The 19,319-nt window shown below is 40.2% G+C and overlaps 1 protein-coding gene across 3 annotated transcripts in view; it reads right to left on the bottom strand.

Moving 5' to 3' along the window:
• The window catches only part of rcan2 (regulator of calcineurin 2), a 355,743-nt gene that overhangs the window by 93,764 nt on the left and 242,660 nt on the right, over positions 1 to 19,319 (bottom strand). For all 3 annotated transcript variants that reach the window (XM_048531672.2, XM_048531673.2, XM_048531674.2), the window contains 2 exons: positions 11,194 to 11,367; positions 3,580 to 3,751 (listed from right to left, as the gene is read on the bottom strand). In XM_048531672.2, the coding sequence (XP_048387629.1) occupies positions 3,580 to 3,751; positions 11,194 to 11,367 (346 nt within the window). The remainder of the gene's footprint in view (positions 1 to 3,579; positions 3,752 to 11,193; positions 11,368 to 19,319) is intronic.

Below are 19,319 nucleotides of genomic sequence, written 5' to 3'. Positions count from 1 at the left end.
AACTACAGCAGAGAAATTACAATGGGCTTTTATCAAGTTAGACTCTGGTTTATGAACAGTGTTTTATGAGAATGCTTCCAGGGATGAGGCACTTCCATTTTTTTAAGGAAAGACTGGAGAGGTTGGGGTGATTTTTTTCGGAGAGAAGATGGCCAAGACGAGATTTCATGGAGGGGTCTAGACAGAATCAAAAGAGAGAAATTAATCCTATTCATAAATGAATTGTGAACCAGATAGCTTTAAAGTGTTTTGCAAAAGAAGTAAATGTATGGTGAGAAAAGATCATTTACACACAATGAGTGGATTAGAGTACGAAATTCATTGCCTGGAAGTGTACTGGATGCATGTTCAACCGAGGAATTTGAGAGGGCACTGGATGATTATTTAAATAGAAACAATATGCAGGTTATTAGGAAAAAATACGAGACTATCACCAAGTTAAAATGTTCAGAGAACTAGTGCAGACACGATGTGCCAAATGGCCTCTTTCTGCACCATGATAATTCTGTTATTCTCAAAATCCATGTCCTAGCACTGTGTAGCCCATTGCATGACTCAATGCTATATGCATCCCACAAGAATGTATAACACCACCTCCCAAAAAAATCAAATCTCAACTTGCATTATTAGCAGCCCTTTGAAACCATAAAGAAAGCTTGGCTGTTGTTGACAAGTGGATTCACTGACTGAGCTCAGTTTATCATGGCCAAAGGATGATTTGGAGCTTGTTGGATCTGGCTGATCGAAGCAGATGACATTCCTAAGATGATCCTTGTGCTCTTGAAACAACTATGCTAAGCTTGTGAAAAATAACCACAGTCCACGATGAAGCGAATGGTTCTGATTTGAACACCAAACATAAAATCAAAACCAACTTCCATCAAGAGCTTAAAGAGAATTTAAACAATTCTGTTTCTACAGTTTAGTATATTTTTTGGTGCATAGTCAAAATATAATTATATCAAATTTTGGACTTTTTCTCCAACTCAGTGAATAGCCAATGTCAGTTTAAACCCCAGGTAACAAAAAGCCCAAGCATACCATTGTAAAATTATATAAAATTATCATGACATGAACTTTCGTTACTGAGAAACTGTCAGACAATTCTTTGCTCCAAGAAGCTTAAGTTTGAAATCCCTCCTGAGCCTTGCTAAAATCAATCCCTACAGATACTGTTGGGAAGACTGTTAATCTGATATCAACATTTGAATGTTCTTTAACTGCTCTTATAACATTCATTTAAAAGCTGAAGATAAATATACATTTGGGTCACAATGAATGATGGGCTGTCTTGTTGGCTGCTGATTGTAAAACAAACTTTTGTCCACCCTGATTCAGCACTTGAAATTGTTAATGTCACAGCTGGAAACTTTTTTTGAGGTATATTTTCAGATCCTTCAACCAAAAGCTGATATCAATGATATTTAATACTACAAAATATCCCTGATTCCCCATTATTCTTTCATGGCCTTTCTGGCCAAAGGGTGAGAAGGCTTTGAGTTGCGCCCTCCCATACTTTATTTTTCCACATTAAGGTGATTGAAAGTAAGGGATAAATGTCTTTTTGGAGAATCCTCCCATTTGCACTGCAGGAATCTTGAGCCACAATCCTGTTTTTAGATCTTGGTGAGGCAGCTCAATCTATATTGAGAAGGTGAACCCGTGATTTCTTTTTAGGACCTGGCCATTCTGAGGTTCCATCAATTAATACTAGAAGGATGCCAATAGAGTTATTCCATGTGCAAGATTTCTTTCACTGAGCCCTGACAATACACTACCCAAGACTGCATGAATACCTGGTAGAGGTTGGGTATCCTGCTTCCTAGATGCTAATGTACTCAAGCTGGAAACTGAGGAGTGGGAGGGGTTCAAAAGAGCTTTGAGGAGCTAATATGCTTTTTATTATTCTGCTGGCCCAACTGCCAAACTGAATGTTCATGTTATCCTGCAGAATATTAATAAGCAGATAGTAAGTAATGACTAAGGTGTATCTACTCAAAGGAAGAATCTCCAGCACTCACAGTGGATGACTCCTAAAACTGTAACTAGCTATCCACTAAATTCTTCAAATTTCTAAAACACTAAATTCAGCCAGAACCATTTTTAGGTATTGTTTTGAAACAAATTAGTTTAACCTTTGCGATTAGCTATGTAGCACATTTAATAATTTAGAGACAAAGTCTAGTTTTCCATCATTTAGGATTTAGGCCATGATTCCAAACTAGGCCGAACCATATCAGCAGGAATCAAATCTTTTGCTAATTAACATGGATGCAAAGAATCATGACATTTCTTAAGATTACATTAATCTTTTATGTACAGAATGATCTTCAAGAATTTGTTATCTATTTTAGCAAAACTATTTGCCTTCACCCAAAACTGTGTTTTATCTTTGGTTGTACAATATATTCTATTTTAAATTATGTAAAATGTAATTTGCTTTGTAATTAGTCAACAGGCCAGAAGGTTCCAACAAATTACCCGTTCAGAACATGTGGAAATGGTTTGGAGTACCTGCTTGTTTGCATTGGTTTTCTCATTTCAAACCAGTTTAAATTAGTCTTAATGGCATAAAATAGCTCAGAACTTTTAACGTAAATCAGGTTCAATATAACAGAATTTCCTGTGATTTTTTCCGCTCTTTTATAAACATCGTACTAGAAATCAGTCACACATTCTCAAAATTGCCCATGTCACTCGGTACGTTAATCACCATTAGGAGTTTCCTCTGTTTATGTTTATTTGCGGGCCTTTGAGGAGGCTCTTAAAATCAAGCATATTCATTGAAGCACAATTTTTACAAATAGGAAGATTGTAAAAACCTCAGAATATATTCTTCTGTTCAATTTATTAAGAAACTGGCTTCAATACCCAATTGTAAAAAAATTGACTGTTTTTTTTGTTATAGATCCATTTCTTCCAAATTAGCCAAACTACATCAATTTACTGCTTTCAAATACATCAAGGTATTTTGTAAAACATATTTTAAAATGGCACCCTTTTAAGCTGGCTCACAACAGATTTTGTAATGGGTCATACGTAAATTAACCTGAGCAAAAACCTGAGACAGAAAAGATACACATTTCAAGAGAGATAATTGATGTACATTTAGCCCAAAGCAAAAATGCTACTTCTTGCATTATAACATTTCTCAGTAACCTGCCTTGCCTTAGCTAGGCTGCAGTTGTTCTGGGTAGTTAGTTAGAAGATGCAAGCATATCTAATACTGCATTTAGTATTAAGTGATTAAATAGTAGCTAAGAAATTAAGTAAAATGAGAGAATTTACTTGGTCACAGATAAGTGATTGCAACATGTGAAAAACACCATTGGAAAGACAAGGCAGCCAAAGAACAGGTAAAGCATACTTGTGCACATGACATAATGTAGAAGATATGAACTGACCAGCAATTAATGCAAGACACTTTTCAGTCAAAAAGATCAAGGGAACCATTTGCTTAGCCTTCATTTCTACAAAGTGTTTGATGTTCCTAGCCTTATGGTGATATTAAACATTGCATGTAATTCCGCAAATTTACTTAGTAGCCACGATGTAAGATGAAAGATGAAAAACACCTACCAGGTCCCAGTTTTGCCACTGCATAGAGGAGATCATAGTTGATGATTGGTGTAGCATCATCAATTTGTTGCCAACCCACAGGTGGCGATGCTGGAGGGGAGATGAGGAATTGTTTTGCTGGCTGTGGAGGGGCAAGGTGCAGATTGTCTCCATCTGGACCTGGATTTTGAACCTAGGAAATAAATTGGTTTAAACTTCAATCTACAGTAAATCAGATGACTGTAGCAGTTCACATTCAATACACAAGCAGACTGTTTTCATACTTGCATTATGAACCTGACCTTCTCAGCAAGAAAAAATATAGTTACAGTTTCTCTCCAGTTCCCATATTTTAATTTGGTGCTGCTGAAAGGTACTATGTTTAGAACTGAACAAATTCTAAGTAGTTGGATAATGGCCTGGATTTTACAATGGCTGGACATCATTGTTCCAGCATAGATGGGAATTGTTCATGGCAACCCTGCAGAATCCCATCATCACAGACACTGATGGAATCCAGACAAAAAAAAATTCTGCTGGGCAACTGCCATTTGGAGATTTCAGAGAGTTCTGATGAGATTAGGTAAACTAGTTACTCAGGAAAAGTTAGACTATTAAATATATTGTCTAACCCCAAGTAATTTTTAAATGCGCCCCATTCATACCTCGTACACCCCAAATTACATCCCTCCCCAGACCACTTACTCGATACCCCCCAGAATTTGATGACTCTTCTACCATTGGACCATACCTAATCTGATCTGATCCTCCTGAATCTGATCTGACACCCAAACTCCCTGCTCCCAGCTGAACCTGACTTCCTCCACCCAGGCTAACATACCCTTAAAACTGGATCATTTATCCTGCCACCTTACACCTTGGTACCATATCCCTTCCCCTTTGGTAATCTACCCACATGGCACTCCACCCCCAACCAGCTGGCAAAATACATACTAAGCTCCTTGTCTCCCACTCATTTGGCACTGTACATACTTGACAACCTAATCCCTATTCATCTGGTATCCTATCCCTGGCACTATTCCTCTTCACAGCTGGCATTCAATCTTCCGCGAACTGCATCCCTTACTCATCTGGCATTCTATCCCAGCATCCTCCCTCTCACTAGGTGACATTGTAACTTAACATCTATGTTCTTGACACCCCTACCCATCTAATAACCCCACCCCTATCTAACTGCTAATCTACTCAACTGGTACCCTATCTCTACACATCTAGCATCCTACTTACCAAGTATCCTACTTCCAGCACAGAGTTTGTTCACTTGTGGAATAAAAGGAACTTAATTATGAATGTAAATAGAATATCATCTCTTAGAATCACTATCAGATTCATGTTGTCATGATACTGCAAGGTTGCAATAAATTCTAAATTCTGATTGAGAATGCTAGGGCAAAATGGTAATGTGTGCCTTCAGTATAGAAGCTGAACACAATGCCTAACATCCCTAAGGCCTTTTATGAAAATTGGAGTCAATCTTTGTGTTCAAATTTCTAATATGAGCTCCTGGAAAGTATGGCTCTATAACCAAAACATGAGTTCATAAAATATACTTAGAAGTAATAATTATCCAACAAGCAGGATTATTCCCACTGGAGAAATTATGACATCCAACAAATTGGCCATATAGCAACTTTATCTGGTCATTTTTGAGAAGTTCCCTCTTGCATTGATTTTGTAACAGTGCTTTGCATCCATGTAGTACTCTCTTGAACACTGTACATTCACACTCCACAAAGATCATTTTCTAAGCTCAGTTCATAACAAAAATAGAGATGCCAGTACCAGCGATAGCCAAGATTCCTATTTCCTCAACTGTTGTCATAGAGTCATACAGCATAGAAACAGATCCTTCAACCCACCATGTCAATGCCAACTAAAAACTGCACTAATACCATTTACCTGCACTCGGTCAATAGCCTAAATGTTGCAACAGTATCTGCCTCCATTGCCCTCTCAGATAGCACATTCCATATGTCTACCACCATCTGGATGAAAGTATTCTCGCTCGTATCTCCTCTCATTCACTTGCTCCTCAATTTAAGCTTATGCTTTCTGGTCTTAGACGTCTCTGTTTTGGGAAGAGATTCTCATGAACTATCCGATTTATATCTCTTACAAATTTGTATACCTCAATCAGATGCTCCCTCAGCCTCAAGGAAAACAAATCCTGCCTGGCAAGCCTCTCTTAATAACTGAGACTTTTCATCCCAGACAACATCAAAGTGAATCTCGTCTGCACTCTCTTCAGTGCAATCACATCCTTCCAATTGTTTGGCAATCAGAATTACACACAATATTCCTTCTGAATCCTAACCAATGTTTTGTTACAAGGCTTTGTTATTCCTATATTCTATGTCCCGGTTTACAAAGGCAAGCATCCCTTACGCCCTCTTCCCAACTTGACTAATGTGCTGACACACTCAGGGATCTGTGGTCTTGTATACAAGGTCCCTTTTTTCCTCAGTATTCCCTAATGGCCCACTATTCATTATCTGTGCATGTCCTTTCCTTTAAAAACTTCCAAAATGCATTATCTTGCACTTATCAGGATTAAATTCTCTTGCCATTGTTCTGCCCAATTTACCAATCTGAGGCCATTCGCCTCACTAACAATAACTTCTACATTCACATCCAAGATGTTAATGTAAATAACAAACAGTAAGCATCCCAACACCAAACTTTGTGGCATGCCACTGGTCAGAGGCTTCCAATCACTACAGCATCCCTCCACTATTATTTTTTGCCTCCTTATTGCAAGTCAATTTGGACCCAGTTTTCCAATCTGCCATGGGTCCCACGGGCTTGACCTTTTAGATTCACCTTCCATTTGGGACTTTCTCAAAGGCTTTATTGAAGTCCATGCAAACCACATCAACTGCATATCCTAATCAATATATTTATCCACATTGCCAAAAACTCAACTAAATCAGTCAGACAAGATCTCTTCTGAACAAATCCAAGCTGCTATCTCTGATCAATTCCTGCGTCTCCAAGCACTGATTAATCCTGTCCTTCAGAAATGTTTCCAATAATTTCCCTATTACTGATGTTAAGCTAACTAGTGTGTAATGACCTCATCTCTCCCTGCTGCCCTTCTTGAATGAAAGAACCACATTAGCTAACCTCCAGTCTACTGGCAATTCACCTGTGGCCAACAAAGTATTAAACATATCCATAAGAACCACAGCAACCTCCTGCTTTGCCTCCCATAGCAACCTGGGATGCATCTCATTAGAACCTGGGGAATTGTGCCCCTATATGTGTGTTAAAATGTATAACATTTCCTCCTTATTAATTTTAACATGGTCCAGAACCTCATCATCCCAAATGATATCCCTGAATACAAAGTCCTTCTCCTGTGAATACAAATGAGATGCATTCATTTAAGACCACACCCATGTTCAGTGGTTCCACGCACTGATTGCCCCTTCAGTCTCACCCTTTCTCTTGTAATCGTCTTATTCTTAACATACTTATGAAAATGGTTGGTGTTTTTCTTGATCCTGCATGCCAAAGATATCCCGTGGCTCCTCTTTGTCCTCCTAAATTCCTTTTTAACCTACCTCCTACATTCTCTATACTTTTGAAGGTCCTCTCCTAATTTTAAATGCACTGTGTCTGATATAAGCTTCCTTCTTTTTCTTTACAAAACTCTCACTATCCCTTGACACCCATCGTTTCCTGGACCTGCTGCCCTTGCCCTTCATTCTTACAGGAATACACTGGCCCTGAATTCTCAATGCTATTTTCAAACGATTCTCACTTTCCAAATGTAGACTTACCTGCAAGTAGCTGTTCCCAGTCTATGTGGGCCAAATCTTGCCTAATGACACTGAAATTGGCCTTCCCTCAATTTAGACACTTAATTTCTGTGCTATCCTCAATCTGTTCCATAACGACTTTGAAACTTAGAGCTGTAGGAACTGTCCCCAAAAAGCCCACCCATTGAAACGTCAATCTTTGTCTGGCTATGTTTCCATTTGTTTCTTTGTAGGGATTATCTACAGTGTTTTTCCATTTTCTGCCTACAGACACATTTAATAAAGTGAATCATGCTTTATGAAGCAGAGCAAGCTTGTGCAATTCTTTTTCCATTGAAGTACAGTGCAGTTGTGATACATTTATGTAATTTCACTGCACTAAATTTTCCAACATACTTTAACATCCACTTGGAATTCTGGGTAGCAGGATTCTGTTGTCCTTCATACTGTATATATATTGATTATGACTTGCCAAATGCTATCTCGAGTTCACCAACTGCACCTTTTGGGGTTCATAGTTGTGGTGGGGTTTACAAATATTGGCAAGAGGAATGGTTTTGATTAGATTAGATTAGATTCCCTACAGTGTGGAAACAGGCCCTTTGGCCCAACAAGTCCACACTGCCCCTTGGAGCACCCCACCCAGACCCATCCCCCTATAACCCACCTAATCTACACACCCTTGAACGCTACAGGCAATTTAGCATGGCCAATCCATCTAACCTGCACATCTTTGGACTGTGGGAGGAAACTGGAACACCCAGAGGAAACCCACACAGACACAGGGAGAATGTGCAAACTCCGTACAGACAGTCACCAAGGCTGGAATCAAACCTGGGTCCCTGGCGCTGTGAGGCTGCAGTGCTAACCACTGAGCCATCGTGCCGCCTGGTTTTGAGGGTGCTCCGTTGTTAATGCAGGGGCTGAGGGTCATCGTCGTCACATCACCATCACCTTCAGGTGCAGTTGTAGTTGCAGGGTTAGATTGAAAAATTGCTAATCCAGAAGTGGATGGCTGCAGAGATAATGGGAACTGTGAAACGTCAGCTTTTGTGCTCCTAAGATGCTGCTTGGCCTGTTGTGTTCATCCAGCTCTACACTTTGTTATCGTGGATGGCTGCAGTTCATTGTCTTCTGACTGTTTCTTGGGGGTTGGCTTTAAAAAGACATCCAGTTTTTGCTGCTTTGCCCTTTTCCTTCTTTCATGAAGAAGTTGTTCACATGGAGCCAAATAAGGTCTCATTCCACGAACTGCTACCCTGCTGCATTCTGCATTGTAATTGTTGTCCTCCAAGAACTATAATTGCTTCTCAATTTCCCTCAGGATAGAAGACAAAACAGAAGGGGAAAGGTCTTGTGGTGCTGCAACCTGGACTTCATCTTCGTCTTCTGTTTCCATTTCCCACTCAGTGACAAGTTGTTGTAGATCAGCTGTAGAGAGAGGTATTCACAGTGGGACTCAAGCAGCTCTTCAACATCCTCAAACTCCACTTCTTCAAATCCAACTTGCTTTGCAATATGAACACAATATTCTTTGATTCTTGGGAGCTCCTCTGATGGATCAAATTATTTAAAATCTTGAAAAAATCTGGGAGAAGCTTCCACCAAACTGCATGCTACCAGTCTTTACTGGTGTGTGTTGTTAGATGTTGCCCTGTTCTTGGCTGGCTGTTTGTAACTCATTGTAGGCTGAACAAAAACAAAACATAATAGAATTCTGGTTTGAAAACACCTTGAAAAAAATTACAGTACACAATGCTCTATGATGGTTTTGTATTAATTTGTAAAAGGGAGCAAGTCATTAAAGGAGACTAGCCTTTATTTCCATTTATCCCTATACTCTGCACTTAATCAGTAAGCATATTCATGGTGCCCTCTTCCAAGAAATTCAATAACTTGTAATGTCTGGTCTTGATCTATTCTTTTGTGCTAGATGCCCCGTGTTGGGAGTGGTAGATCAAAAATCACACAGTAGTGCTTACTTGGAAGAAATTCTCTCAGTTCTCATTCTGTCAGTTCCTCCACCTCCATCGTATATGTTCAGATGAGGCCAACTTCGACTAGGGAGCCTTCGAAATGTCCACCTTCTTCCTCAACCGAGGATTCCCCACCTCCGTGGTTAGCAGGGCCCTCAACCGGATCCGACCCATGTCCCATACTTCTGCCCTCACCCCTTCTCTTCCTTCCTGCAACAGGAATAGGGTTCCCCTTATCCTCACCTACCATCCCACCAGCATCTACATCCAGAAGATCACCTGATGCCATTTCTGCCACCTCCAGCAAGATGCCACCACCAGACACATATTCCTGTCCCCTCCTTTATCCACCTTCTACAAGGAGCATTCCCTCCGTTCCCTCCTGGTCCACACTTCCTTCACTCCCAACACCCCCCACAGCCCTATAGTACTTGCCCCTCTAACTGGCGAAGGTGCAACACCTGCCCATTTACCTCCTTCCTCCCCAGTATCCAAGGGCCAAAGCACGCCTTCTAGCTGAAGCAACACTTCACCTGCACTTCCCCAGGATCTAGTCTACTACACTCGCTGCTCACAATCTGGTCTCCTCTACATTGGGGAAACAAAGTGTGGACTAGGCGACCGCTTCGCAGAATGTCTACGTTCTGCTCGCAAAAATGACCCTGAACTACCTGTTGCCTGCCATTTTAATGTACTACCCTGTTTCCTGACCAACATTTCTGTCTCTGGGTTGCTGCAGTGTTCTGGTGAAACTAGAAGAACAACAGCTCATTTTCCGCTTGGAGACCCTGCAGCCCTCTGGACTCAATATCGAGTTCAATAATTTTAGGACCTAAACTCTCCCATGTCCCAAGTCCCCTACCCCACACATCAGGCCTTGTTACCACATAGCCTGCCATTATACACTACTTGTTATTCGTCACTAATAGTCCACATTAATAACTATCCACCCTCCCAGCCTGATCGTTATCAACTCTTTGTCTTTCCAACTGTTCTTCTCTCTCCTTAGGCTCTATCCAATCATTTAGTCTCTAGCCCATCCCCCTCCACTTTTTTCTGCATATAAACTGACGTTTTCCCAGCAAGCATCAGTTCTGAGGAAGGGTCACTGGGCCCGAAATGTTAACTCTGTTGTTTTCCTTCACAGATGTTGCCAGACCTGCTGAGCTTTTCCAGCAGCTTTGTTTTTGTTCAAGAAGTGCCTACTTGTAATGTTAGGGCAGTAGTGGAGTTTTGTTGAGTTGAAGTTAATAGGAATCCATCTTGCATATACAATTGGCCTCAAACTGAAAAGTGGGTCAGAGTATTCTATGAGTCAGACTGGCAGATAGAAATTCCTGTCTATGCCAGTAGTAATGCCATCTTAGAGAAAAATTACATCCGCGTAGAAAACTATTCAGTACTCAAAACTGTGGGTGTTTGTATATGGATATGGTCACGTGTTTCATTTTCTTCTGCCAATTCACAACAAGGCCAAAGTCACTACAATTCGTGAATTCACAAATGGCAGGCAGGTAGTTCAGGGTTATTTTTGCGAGCCAGTCTACACTTCGTTTTCCCAATGTAGGGGAGACCTTCCTCTCACCTATATCCTCCTCCCAACTCAAGTCGCACCTCCATTTCCTACCTACTAACCTCATCCCGCCCCCTTGACCTGTCCGTCCTCCCTGGACTGACATATCCCCTCCCTACCTCCCCACCCATACTCTCCTCTCCACCTATCTTCTCCTCTATCCATCTTCAGTCTGCCTCCCCCGATTTCTACCTTAAGTGCACTAATTAAACCCATCTTACGTTTTGAATAAACCCCTGTCTTCAGTTTCTTTCTCAAATCCATTATTGGTTATGATCAAAGGCCAAAGTCTCTAATTCATTACCTGTGCAAAGTAGAGTTTTAGCTTTTTCCCATTGAACTTTGTTTCGTGGAGCTCTATTCTGGCACGAGCTGCTACTTTAGGATTGCTGAAGTTAATTCGTACACGTCTGAAACTTTTAAACAGTTGGAATGTGGCATGGTCATCGTAGGCCAAGAATAACGCCTCAAATTTCTCCTGTTTTCAACAAACACAAAGAAAACAAAAATTTAAAATGCTAACATTTCACAACTTTTCTCCAAACAGTTCAACCTTTTAACAATGTCCTTTGAAAATATCAACATTTGCATTCAGCAAAATTGTACATGTACAACTTCATATCCACATGAAAACAAGGTTCAAATCAATGGGACCTTGTAAATCAGTGCAAAATATGAAAGTAATACAAAGGTCCAATTTGCACAGTAAGAACAATTGAGTCTTTTCTTTGAAATTGAAAGAATGTTGGAGACACAAGCAGAGCCTAATAATAGCCGTACTGAATTAGGCAGCTGTTTGAAGGATAGAATAACTGTGATAGTGATAATTGTAGTAAACCATTAAAACCAAAGCATAAGTTTTCATTTTCCCCACCTGCATTGTAATAGATTAGAAAAGGTCACCTGCCGCTCGTAAAATACAAAGGTATTTCACTCCAGCACTAGATTACCTAATAAGCAGTAAAAATGAAATTTTACTCCCTTGAGTCAGTGATGAATGTAACTCAAAACAAAAACAGAGATTTCTGGAAATATGCAGCATGCCTAGCAGCGTCCATGGAGAATGAAAGAATAAATGGACTGAGTTTTATGGGCCAGGAGTCATATTACTTGCCTACGCTATTGAAACGTACACCACGATCTGGCCAAACTTAAAAATGGCTGCTCCACAGTGATAATATGCTGGGGGAGTGGTCTTAATGAAGTGACAAGGTCATTGTGTTACCTCATGTTTCCCAGGGACAGGAAGTCCCACCCTGAAGAGCTGCCAGGCAATCTAATTCACCAGCAGATGTGTAATCTCAACAGACTATAGTTTCAACAGCAGTCACCACTGCAGGAAATCACAAGAAGATCCATAGTGACCAAACTTGGAGATAAGTCTGGGTTTCTTCATCAGGGAGGGAGGGTCTGGGTGTTTTGGAGGCCAGTTTGGGAAGTCACAAGATAAGAGTAATACCTTGAGGAAGGATTGCTCCAATGTGTGCAGAAAGTCTCCATAAAGATGTGTTCTGCTTCCTTTCCACTTTTTCACCACAAATGGTGAAGTAGTGGCCGGAGTCCTTCATTCCACCTTACCCAACAATGTATTATTGAAGCAGCGATGGAAACAAGACATTAACTGACCATTAATTGACCAGTTAAGAACTTCAATGAGCCTAAGGGTGGGCAACCTAGCTGATCCTTTAGCCTCTCACTGTCTTATGGCAGACAGCTCAGGTATGTTAGTCACCCATCCTAGTTTACATCTCCTACCCATCTGTTAATTTGCTGGCTTTGTGTCCATGAAATTATTTCCAAAATTTCAGCTGTCAATCTCTTTGCAGAATCAACCTGAAATGTTAACACTTTCTCCACAGATTCTGCCAATTCTGCTAGGCATTTCCAATATTTTCTGTTTTTATCAGTTTTCTGGTCGCTACAATACTTCGCTTTTGTGTTAATGTAGGGTATGTCATGAAGCTGTAGAATCCTGGGTCTGTGAAAAAAAAATGACTGCACAATATGCATCTCAAGCAAGACTTACATCATTTGAGGAGAATAGAAATGCGAGATAATGTATTCTTCAGAAGAAATGTCACTGGAAATTTAACTCACTCGGCAGTTTATTTTCTCTCCCATTCCTATTCTTGCTCCTATAGCTGCTGGTGAGCCTCCACAATTTGCTTCAATAAGTACTCTTCTCCGAAATAAAACAAAGCACTGTAGATGGCTGGAAATCTCAAAACAAAAACAGAAATTTCTGGAGAAACTTAGGTGTGGCAGCATTAGTGAAGAGAAACAGACTTAATGTTTTGGGTCAACTGACCCTTCTTCAGAGCTAATAGTAGCTAAGAAAGGACGATTTACCACCTTTTCCTGCTGAAAACGGGTGGGCAAGGGGATGGAAATAGGTGGAGATGGAGGTCAGGCAAGCAGAATGACAGTTTAGGCAGAGAAAGGGCTGGATTATAGCATGCCAAGGAGAAAGAAAAGCTGATAATGGAGACCACAAGTAGATGAAAATGAGTTGGCTGTGCTGAAACCAGTCCATGTTATGACTGGGCAACTGGTTTACAGAACAACAACATTTTGTCTGCAAAAATGTCCCCAAGCTGCAAGGTACCTGCCACTTCAACACACCACCCTGTTTCCTCAGCAACACCTCTGTCTCGGGCCTGCTGCAGTGTTCCACTAAGGCTCACTGCAACTGGAAGAACAGCATCCTATTTTGCACTTGGGGACTTTGCAGCCTCAGGACCAAATATCAAGATCAATAATTTTAGAACTTGAATATTTTCTTCTCTTTCTTTTAGCCATTCACACAACCCATGCCCTGTCCTAACATGGGCTGATGTCAGCAGAGGCAACCTATTTTCGCCTACTTTTGGTCCTCATTGTTAACTTTTCTTTCTCCCTGGCATGCTATCATCCATCTTTTTGTCCGCCTAACTATTGTTTTCTCTCTGGGCTCCATCTCCACCCATCTGCTTACTCCTTTACCCCCATCCTTTGTCTTCAACGCATTTACCATCTTTTATTTGTTACTATCAGCTCTGAAGAAGGGTCATTATACTAAAAATTTTAACTTTGTTTTCTCTCCACAGATGCTGCCAGGCCTGCTGAGTTTCCCCAGCAATTTCAGCTTCAGTTTAAAGTATTCTTCTATATTCGTCCAGTGTCAATTCCAAATGAGGCGAATCAAAACTCAACTCTCTTTTAACCCCTTCTTGATTAGTTATAAGCTTTTAAATTTCTTTTCCTTTCTAGCTTCCATTAAATTTAATTAATCAGATCATAAATGAAGGAGAACCAATTCTAAGATCTGCTTGAATGAAAGATAGAGTTTTACTTGTACAATTATAAAAAAAAGTACAAACACCAAAAACATTCTTACAAAAGGAACGGGGAGGTATGTCTTTCCAGGCAGGAAGCTGAAGGCAAATCCATACAGATCCTAAATGTCCTTTAGAGATCTAAATTCAACAGTTTAACTGCTATCTTTTATCTTTAGCACTTGCAAAACTTTGCAGATTTTGAGTCTCAGTGAGTGATTACATTTCCAAGCTGAAATTTCATCTGTGTTAATTTATACAATTGAGACAGAGGAGAGTTTCTACTGTCTTTGCTGTTATGAGGCCATGTTGCTTTTCCTCTCATTTTGCTCAAAGGTTGCTGTTGTGATACCATTCCTTTACAGATTCCGGTGTCAATGTCTTTGTTTCATTTTAAACTGGTTGATTGTCAGCAAATCTTTATCTCCCAGTATGTGCAATTATCATTCAAGCTTGAATAAAACAAGAAATGTGAATTTTATGATACCTGACTGAGGTTCAGTGTCTCTGGATTAAAATGGTAATTTTGAGGCAGTTTGTCTTGCACACACCATATGGGTTGCCATGGGCTTCAAAAGTGATAGCAGAGTTTTTAAGTCAGCAGTATTCTTTTTAAAATTACTTTAATTCCATGAAAATATCAAGTATTAAGGACAAATGATACAAGCTGAATACCTATAATCCATTTTCTCTACTATTGTAACATTATGCAGTAAGTGTTGGCAAATTATTGAGCAAGGGAATGATCATGTATCAACCCAATCCTATCCACACCCAAGTACACACAAGGTCATTCCTCAGGTAGCCACCAGATAAGGATTCCAACAATTCCAACTAAATTTTTGTTTCTTTAACATGTGGAATTTACATAAACTATAAAAACTCAATATTTTATGGGTCAGGAAGGAGATAAACAAAAGATTTTTACAGTGTAAGAGTGAGGAAGTGTGATGTCATCTAGTTGAATGAAATATTAAACTCAGGCCTTGTCTACTGATTCAGATGGATGTTTATGATGCAGTGCTGCATTTTGAGAACGAGCATGTCCTTTGACATGGAGGTGAAGTGCAACTGATTTATTCATGTTTCCCCTGTATTCCCATTTAATAGTGGTTGGACTTAAAAAAAAGGGTAATTCATGTACAGCTTTGTTCCATTCTATTTTCAGGGTTGCAATCAGACAACTTACTGGAAATCCACACTGTCCCAAACCAAAACTTGGTCTCAAAATTTTTAAACATATTTACAAAGGTTAAAATCTGGATGCATGCATGCAGATCTGGCAACTGGTCAAACCATTTCAGGCAATAGATTACCTCCCTGATAGGGAATTATTAAGAAGGTGTTACGAGACTATTTAGTTTTGGTACCCATGCCTGTATGAGAAAGGATAAGTTGTCCCATGACAGTCATTTGGGGAAAAAATTCAAAATTGTTTAGCAGTTCTGTTAGAAAACTTGAAAGGACTCACTCACTAACATTACTGTCTATAGTTCATAGCATATAGCATAGCTTCAATTTTAAAACTGGAAGCATTGCTGCGTGCAGGGGGCAGTCCTATGCAAGCAGTACTTGTCTGAAGCACTGCTTTTCCTTTTAAAATGTTTCTGGTACAGATAGACAAGAGGATTCAGCAGGCCCTCTAGTCAGCAGGCAATGAAGCCAAACTTCTGCATTCCTGCACAGGGACATAATTGGTTTGGTGATTTAATTAGAGGCACAGTCTGAAATGTATCCATCTTACACAGTTTTCAACACTGAATTGGTGGACTAATTTTCTAGACTAATTAGACCCCTGAGAATGAGGATTAAATATAGAAAATCACTTATGAACTACAGATTATTAAATAAATACTGTGCAGATCAAAGTACTTTCTGTGTTACTGGGGCCATGAATACAATATCTGTTGAAGTCAATATAATGTATTCCTTTAATCCAAAATGATCTGGCAACTCAATATTTTGACTCTGCTTTCCAAGTTTTCTATATTATTTACATAGTTTAATTTAAATTCGTGAATAATTCAAAAAATGACTTCAAGTTAGTAGAATATTTGTCCTCTGAATAATGTTCAGATAAATATTCACAATACTATTAAATTAGTGACATTGAAACATCTAAGATTCATTTTACAAGACCTAGGCCTCCTGAGGAATAGCAATGAAATACTAGTTTGTTTCACAGTTTTTGATGAATAAAAGTTGATTACTTGCCAAAATGAAAAATAAACCTTGTTGGCTGCTTTTACATAGAAAATAGGAGTAGGTGTAGGCTATTTTGTCCTTTGAGCCTGCTCCAACATTTGTTATGGTCATGGCTGATCGTCAAACTAAATGGTCTGTTCCTGCTTTGCCCCTGTATCCTTTGATCCCTTCAGCCCCAACTGCTGCATCCAATTTCTTCTTGTAATCATACAATGTTCTGGACTTGACTGCTTTCTGTGGTAGCAAATTCCACAGGCTCACCACTCTCTGGGTGAAGAAGTTTCTTCTCATCTCAGTCCTAAATGATTTACCCCGTATCCTTAGGCTGGGACCCATGATTGTAGATGCCCTCACCTTCAGGTACATCCTTCCTGCAGCTGCCATTATGTAGTCCTGTTAGAATTTTATAGGTTTCTATGTGAACATGCCCCCCCACCCCCCACTCATTCTTCTGAACTCCAGTGACTGGTGCATAAGATACCCAGGTCTCAATGAACATGCCCCTCTCTCAATTTGTTGCCAGTCAGACAACAATCTGCCTTCCAGTTTTCTGTACTAAAGTGGATAACGGCACATTTATCCATATTATAGTGCATCTGCCTTGCATTTACCCACTCAGCTTGTCCAAATCACAATGAATCATCCCTGCATCCTCCTCATAGCTCACCCTCACACACGATTTTGTCATCTGCAAATATGGAGCTATTATATTTAGTTCCTTCATTAAATTCGTTTACATACATTGTGAGTAGCTGTGTTCCTAGCACTGATCCCTGCAGTACCCCACTAGTCACTGCCAGTCTTTCAGAAAAAGACCATTTATTGCTACCTTTTCTTCACCCTATTCCGTTCCTCTCCATACACTACGATCCCATGCAATTTACTTGAATGTATTAATCCTTTATGGGGGGGTTAGTCAAATGCATTTGCAAAGTCCAAATAAACCAGATCCCTTCAGCTAAAATGAAAATTTGTGGTCCCAATATTGACCCTTGTGGAACATCACTAGTCGCGAGATGCCATCGGAGAAAGACCCTTTTATCTCCACTCTCTACTTTCTGCCCGACAGCCAATCTTGTAACCATGCTAGTATCTTGCCACTAACACCATGGGCCCTTTATCTTACTCAGCTGCCTCCAGTGCAGCACTTTGTCAAAGGCCTTTTGAAAGTCTAGGTGGATAATATCCATTGGCTCTCCTTGGTCTAACCTGCTAGTTACTTCCTGAAAAGGATTCTAATACATTTGTCAGGCATGGCCTCCCCTTGATGAAACCATGCTGACTTTACCCTATTTTACCATGCACTTCTAAGTATTCAGAAATCTCATCCTTCACAATGGACGCCACCCTGATCACTGCAACCTCGTATTTCTTACATACTTTTTCTACCTCCTAGTGTATCTTAGGCCCCTGTTTGGAAGCCTGCGCATAACTCCCTATATTTTTTTTTAATATCTCTGTGGTTTCTCAACTCTACTCGCATAGATTACACATCATCCGACCGCACATCATTTCTTGCTGTTCATTTGATTTCTTACTAATAAGGCAAACCCACCCCTCTGCCCACCTGACTGTCTTCTCGATGAGATGCATAACCTTGGATATTTAGCTCTCAATCATGATCCCCTTGCAGTCACCATGATTCCCATCACATCATACCTGCCAATTTCGAACTGTGCCACAAGCTCATTTACCTTATTTGTCATACTGCGTGCATTCAGATACAACATCTTCAGTCTTATTTACTGTCCCCCTTCTCATTGTCATTCATTTATCCAGTGTGCTTGAAGTTTGATTCCTAAACCTTACCAAACATTGTTGTCCTATTTAGTGAGCTGGAGACTTTAATAACGTCTCCTGAGTTCTCCTTTCCTTTAATTTTTAAAATATTTTTCGATGCAGTTGAATCCACCCCATAGATGTCAAACTGCTGTTTTCTTTCGCATTGGCCATTATACTCCTTGGAGTTTTACCATTCCCTTCCCCCCACTTTCTATTTTAAAGTTCTGTCAACGACCCTATTTATCATTTTTGCTAGAACATTGGTCGTAGCTCAGTTCAGGTGGAGACCGTCCCAGCGGTATGGATTCCTCCTGTTCCAATACTAATGCTCATGCGCTGTGAAAATAACTCTTCTTTCCTGAAAAACTTTTTTAGCCATGTGTTTACTTCCCTTATTCTCACAATTTGCACATGGCTTCAGCAGTAATCGGGAGATAATAACCCCTGAGGGCCTGCTCATTATTTTAGTTTCCAGTTCCTGATAATCCCTAAACATGTCCTCTTCCTAGCCTTGCCTATGTTGTTTGCATTGACATGGACCCACAACAATTGGATCCTCCCCATCCCTCTCCAATATCCTTCCAGGTCGGTCAGAGATGTCCCTCACCCTGGCATCAGGCAGGGAACATACCATGTGGGACTCTCTATCCTGCTTACAAAAGATGCTATCTATTCCCCTAATTATTGAATCCCCTACAACTACCACCTGTCTTTTCTCTACCCCACCCCGCCCCAATTAAATGGCTTCCTGTGCCACCATGTCGTGGTCAGCTGGCTCGTCCTCCCTGCAACCCTATTCCTCACCCACACAGGGAGCAAGTACCTTGTACTTGTTGGACAAGGTGGAGAGCGGACGCTCCCCAATTCCTGCACATTGACTTATTTTGGTCCCTGAATAAGTAGTCTCACATTCAAAACTCTCATCCTTGTTCTCAATTCCTTACATTGTATCAGTCACAACTATTTTTGTAAAATACCCCAGCTCAACAACCTTCCAACATATCTGCATTCCTCTAATTCTGGCTTCTTAAGCATTTCCGTGTGTTCATCTGCTAAGGTCCAAACCTCTGGAATTCACTTCATAAACCTCTCTATGTCACTTTGCTTATCTAAGGTGTTCCTAAAAACC

This window comes from Stegostoma tigrinum, chromosome 4 (assembly GCF_030684315.1).
Source record: "Stegostoma tigrinum isolate sSteTig4 chromosome 4, sSteTig4.hap1, whole genome shotgun sequence".
Classification (NCBI taxonomy): Eukaryota; Metazoa; Chordata; class Chondrichthyes; order Orectolobiformes; family Stegostomatidae; genus Stegostoma; species Stegostoma tigrinum.
This window is presented reverse-complemented; position numbering and strand designations above follow the sequence as displayed.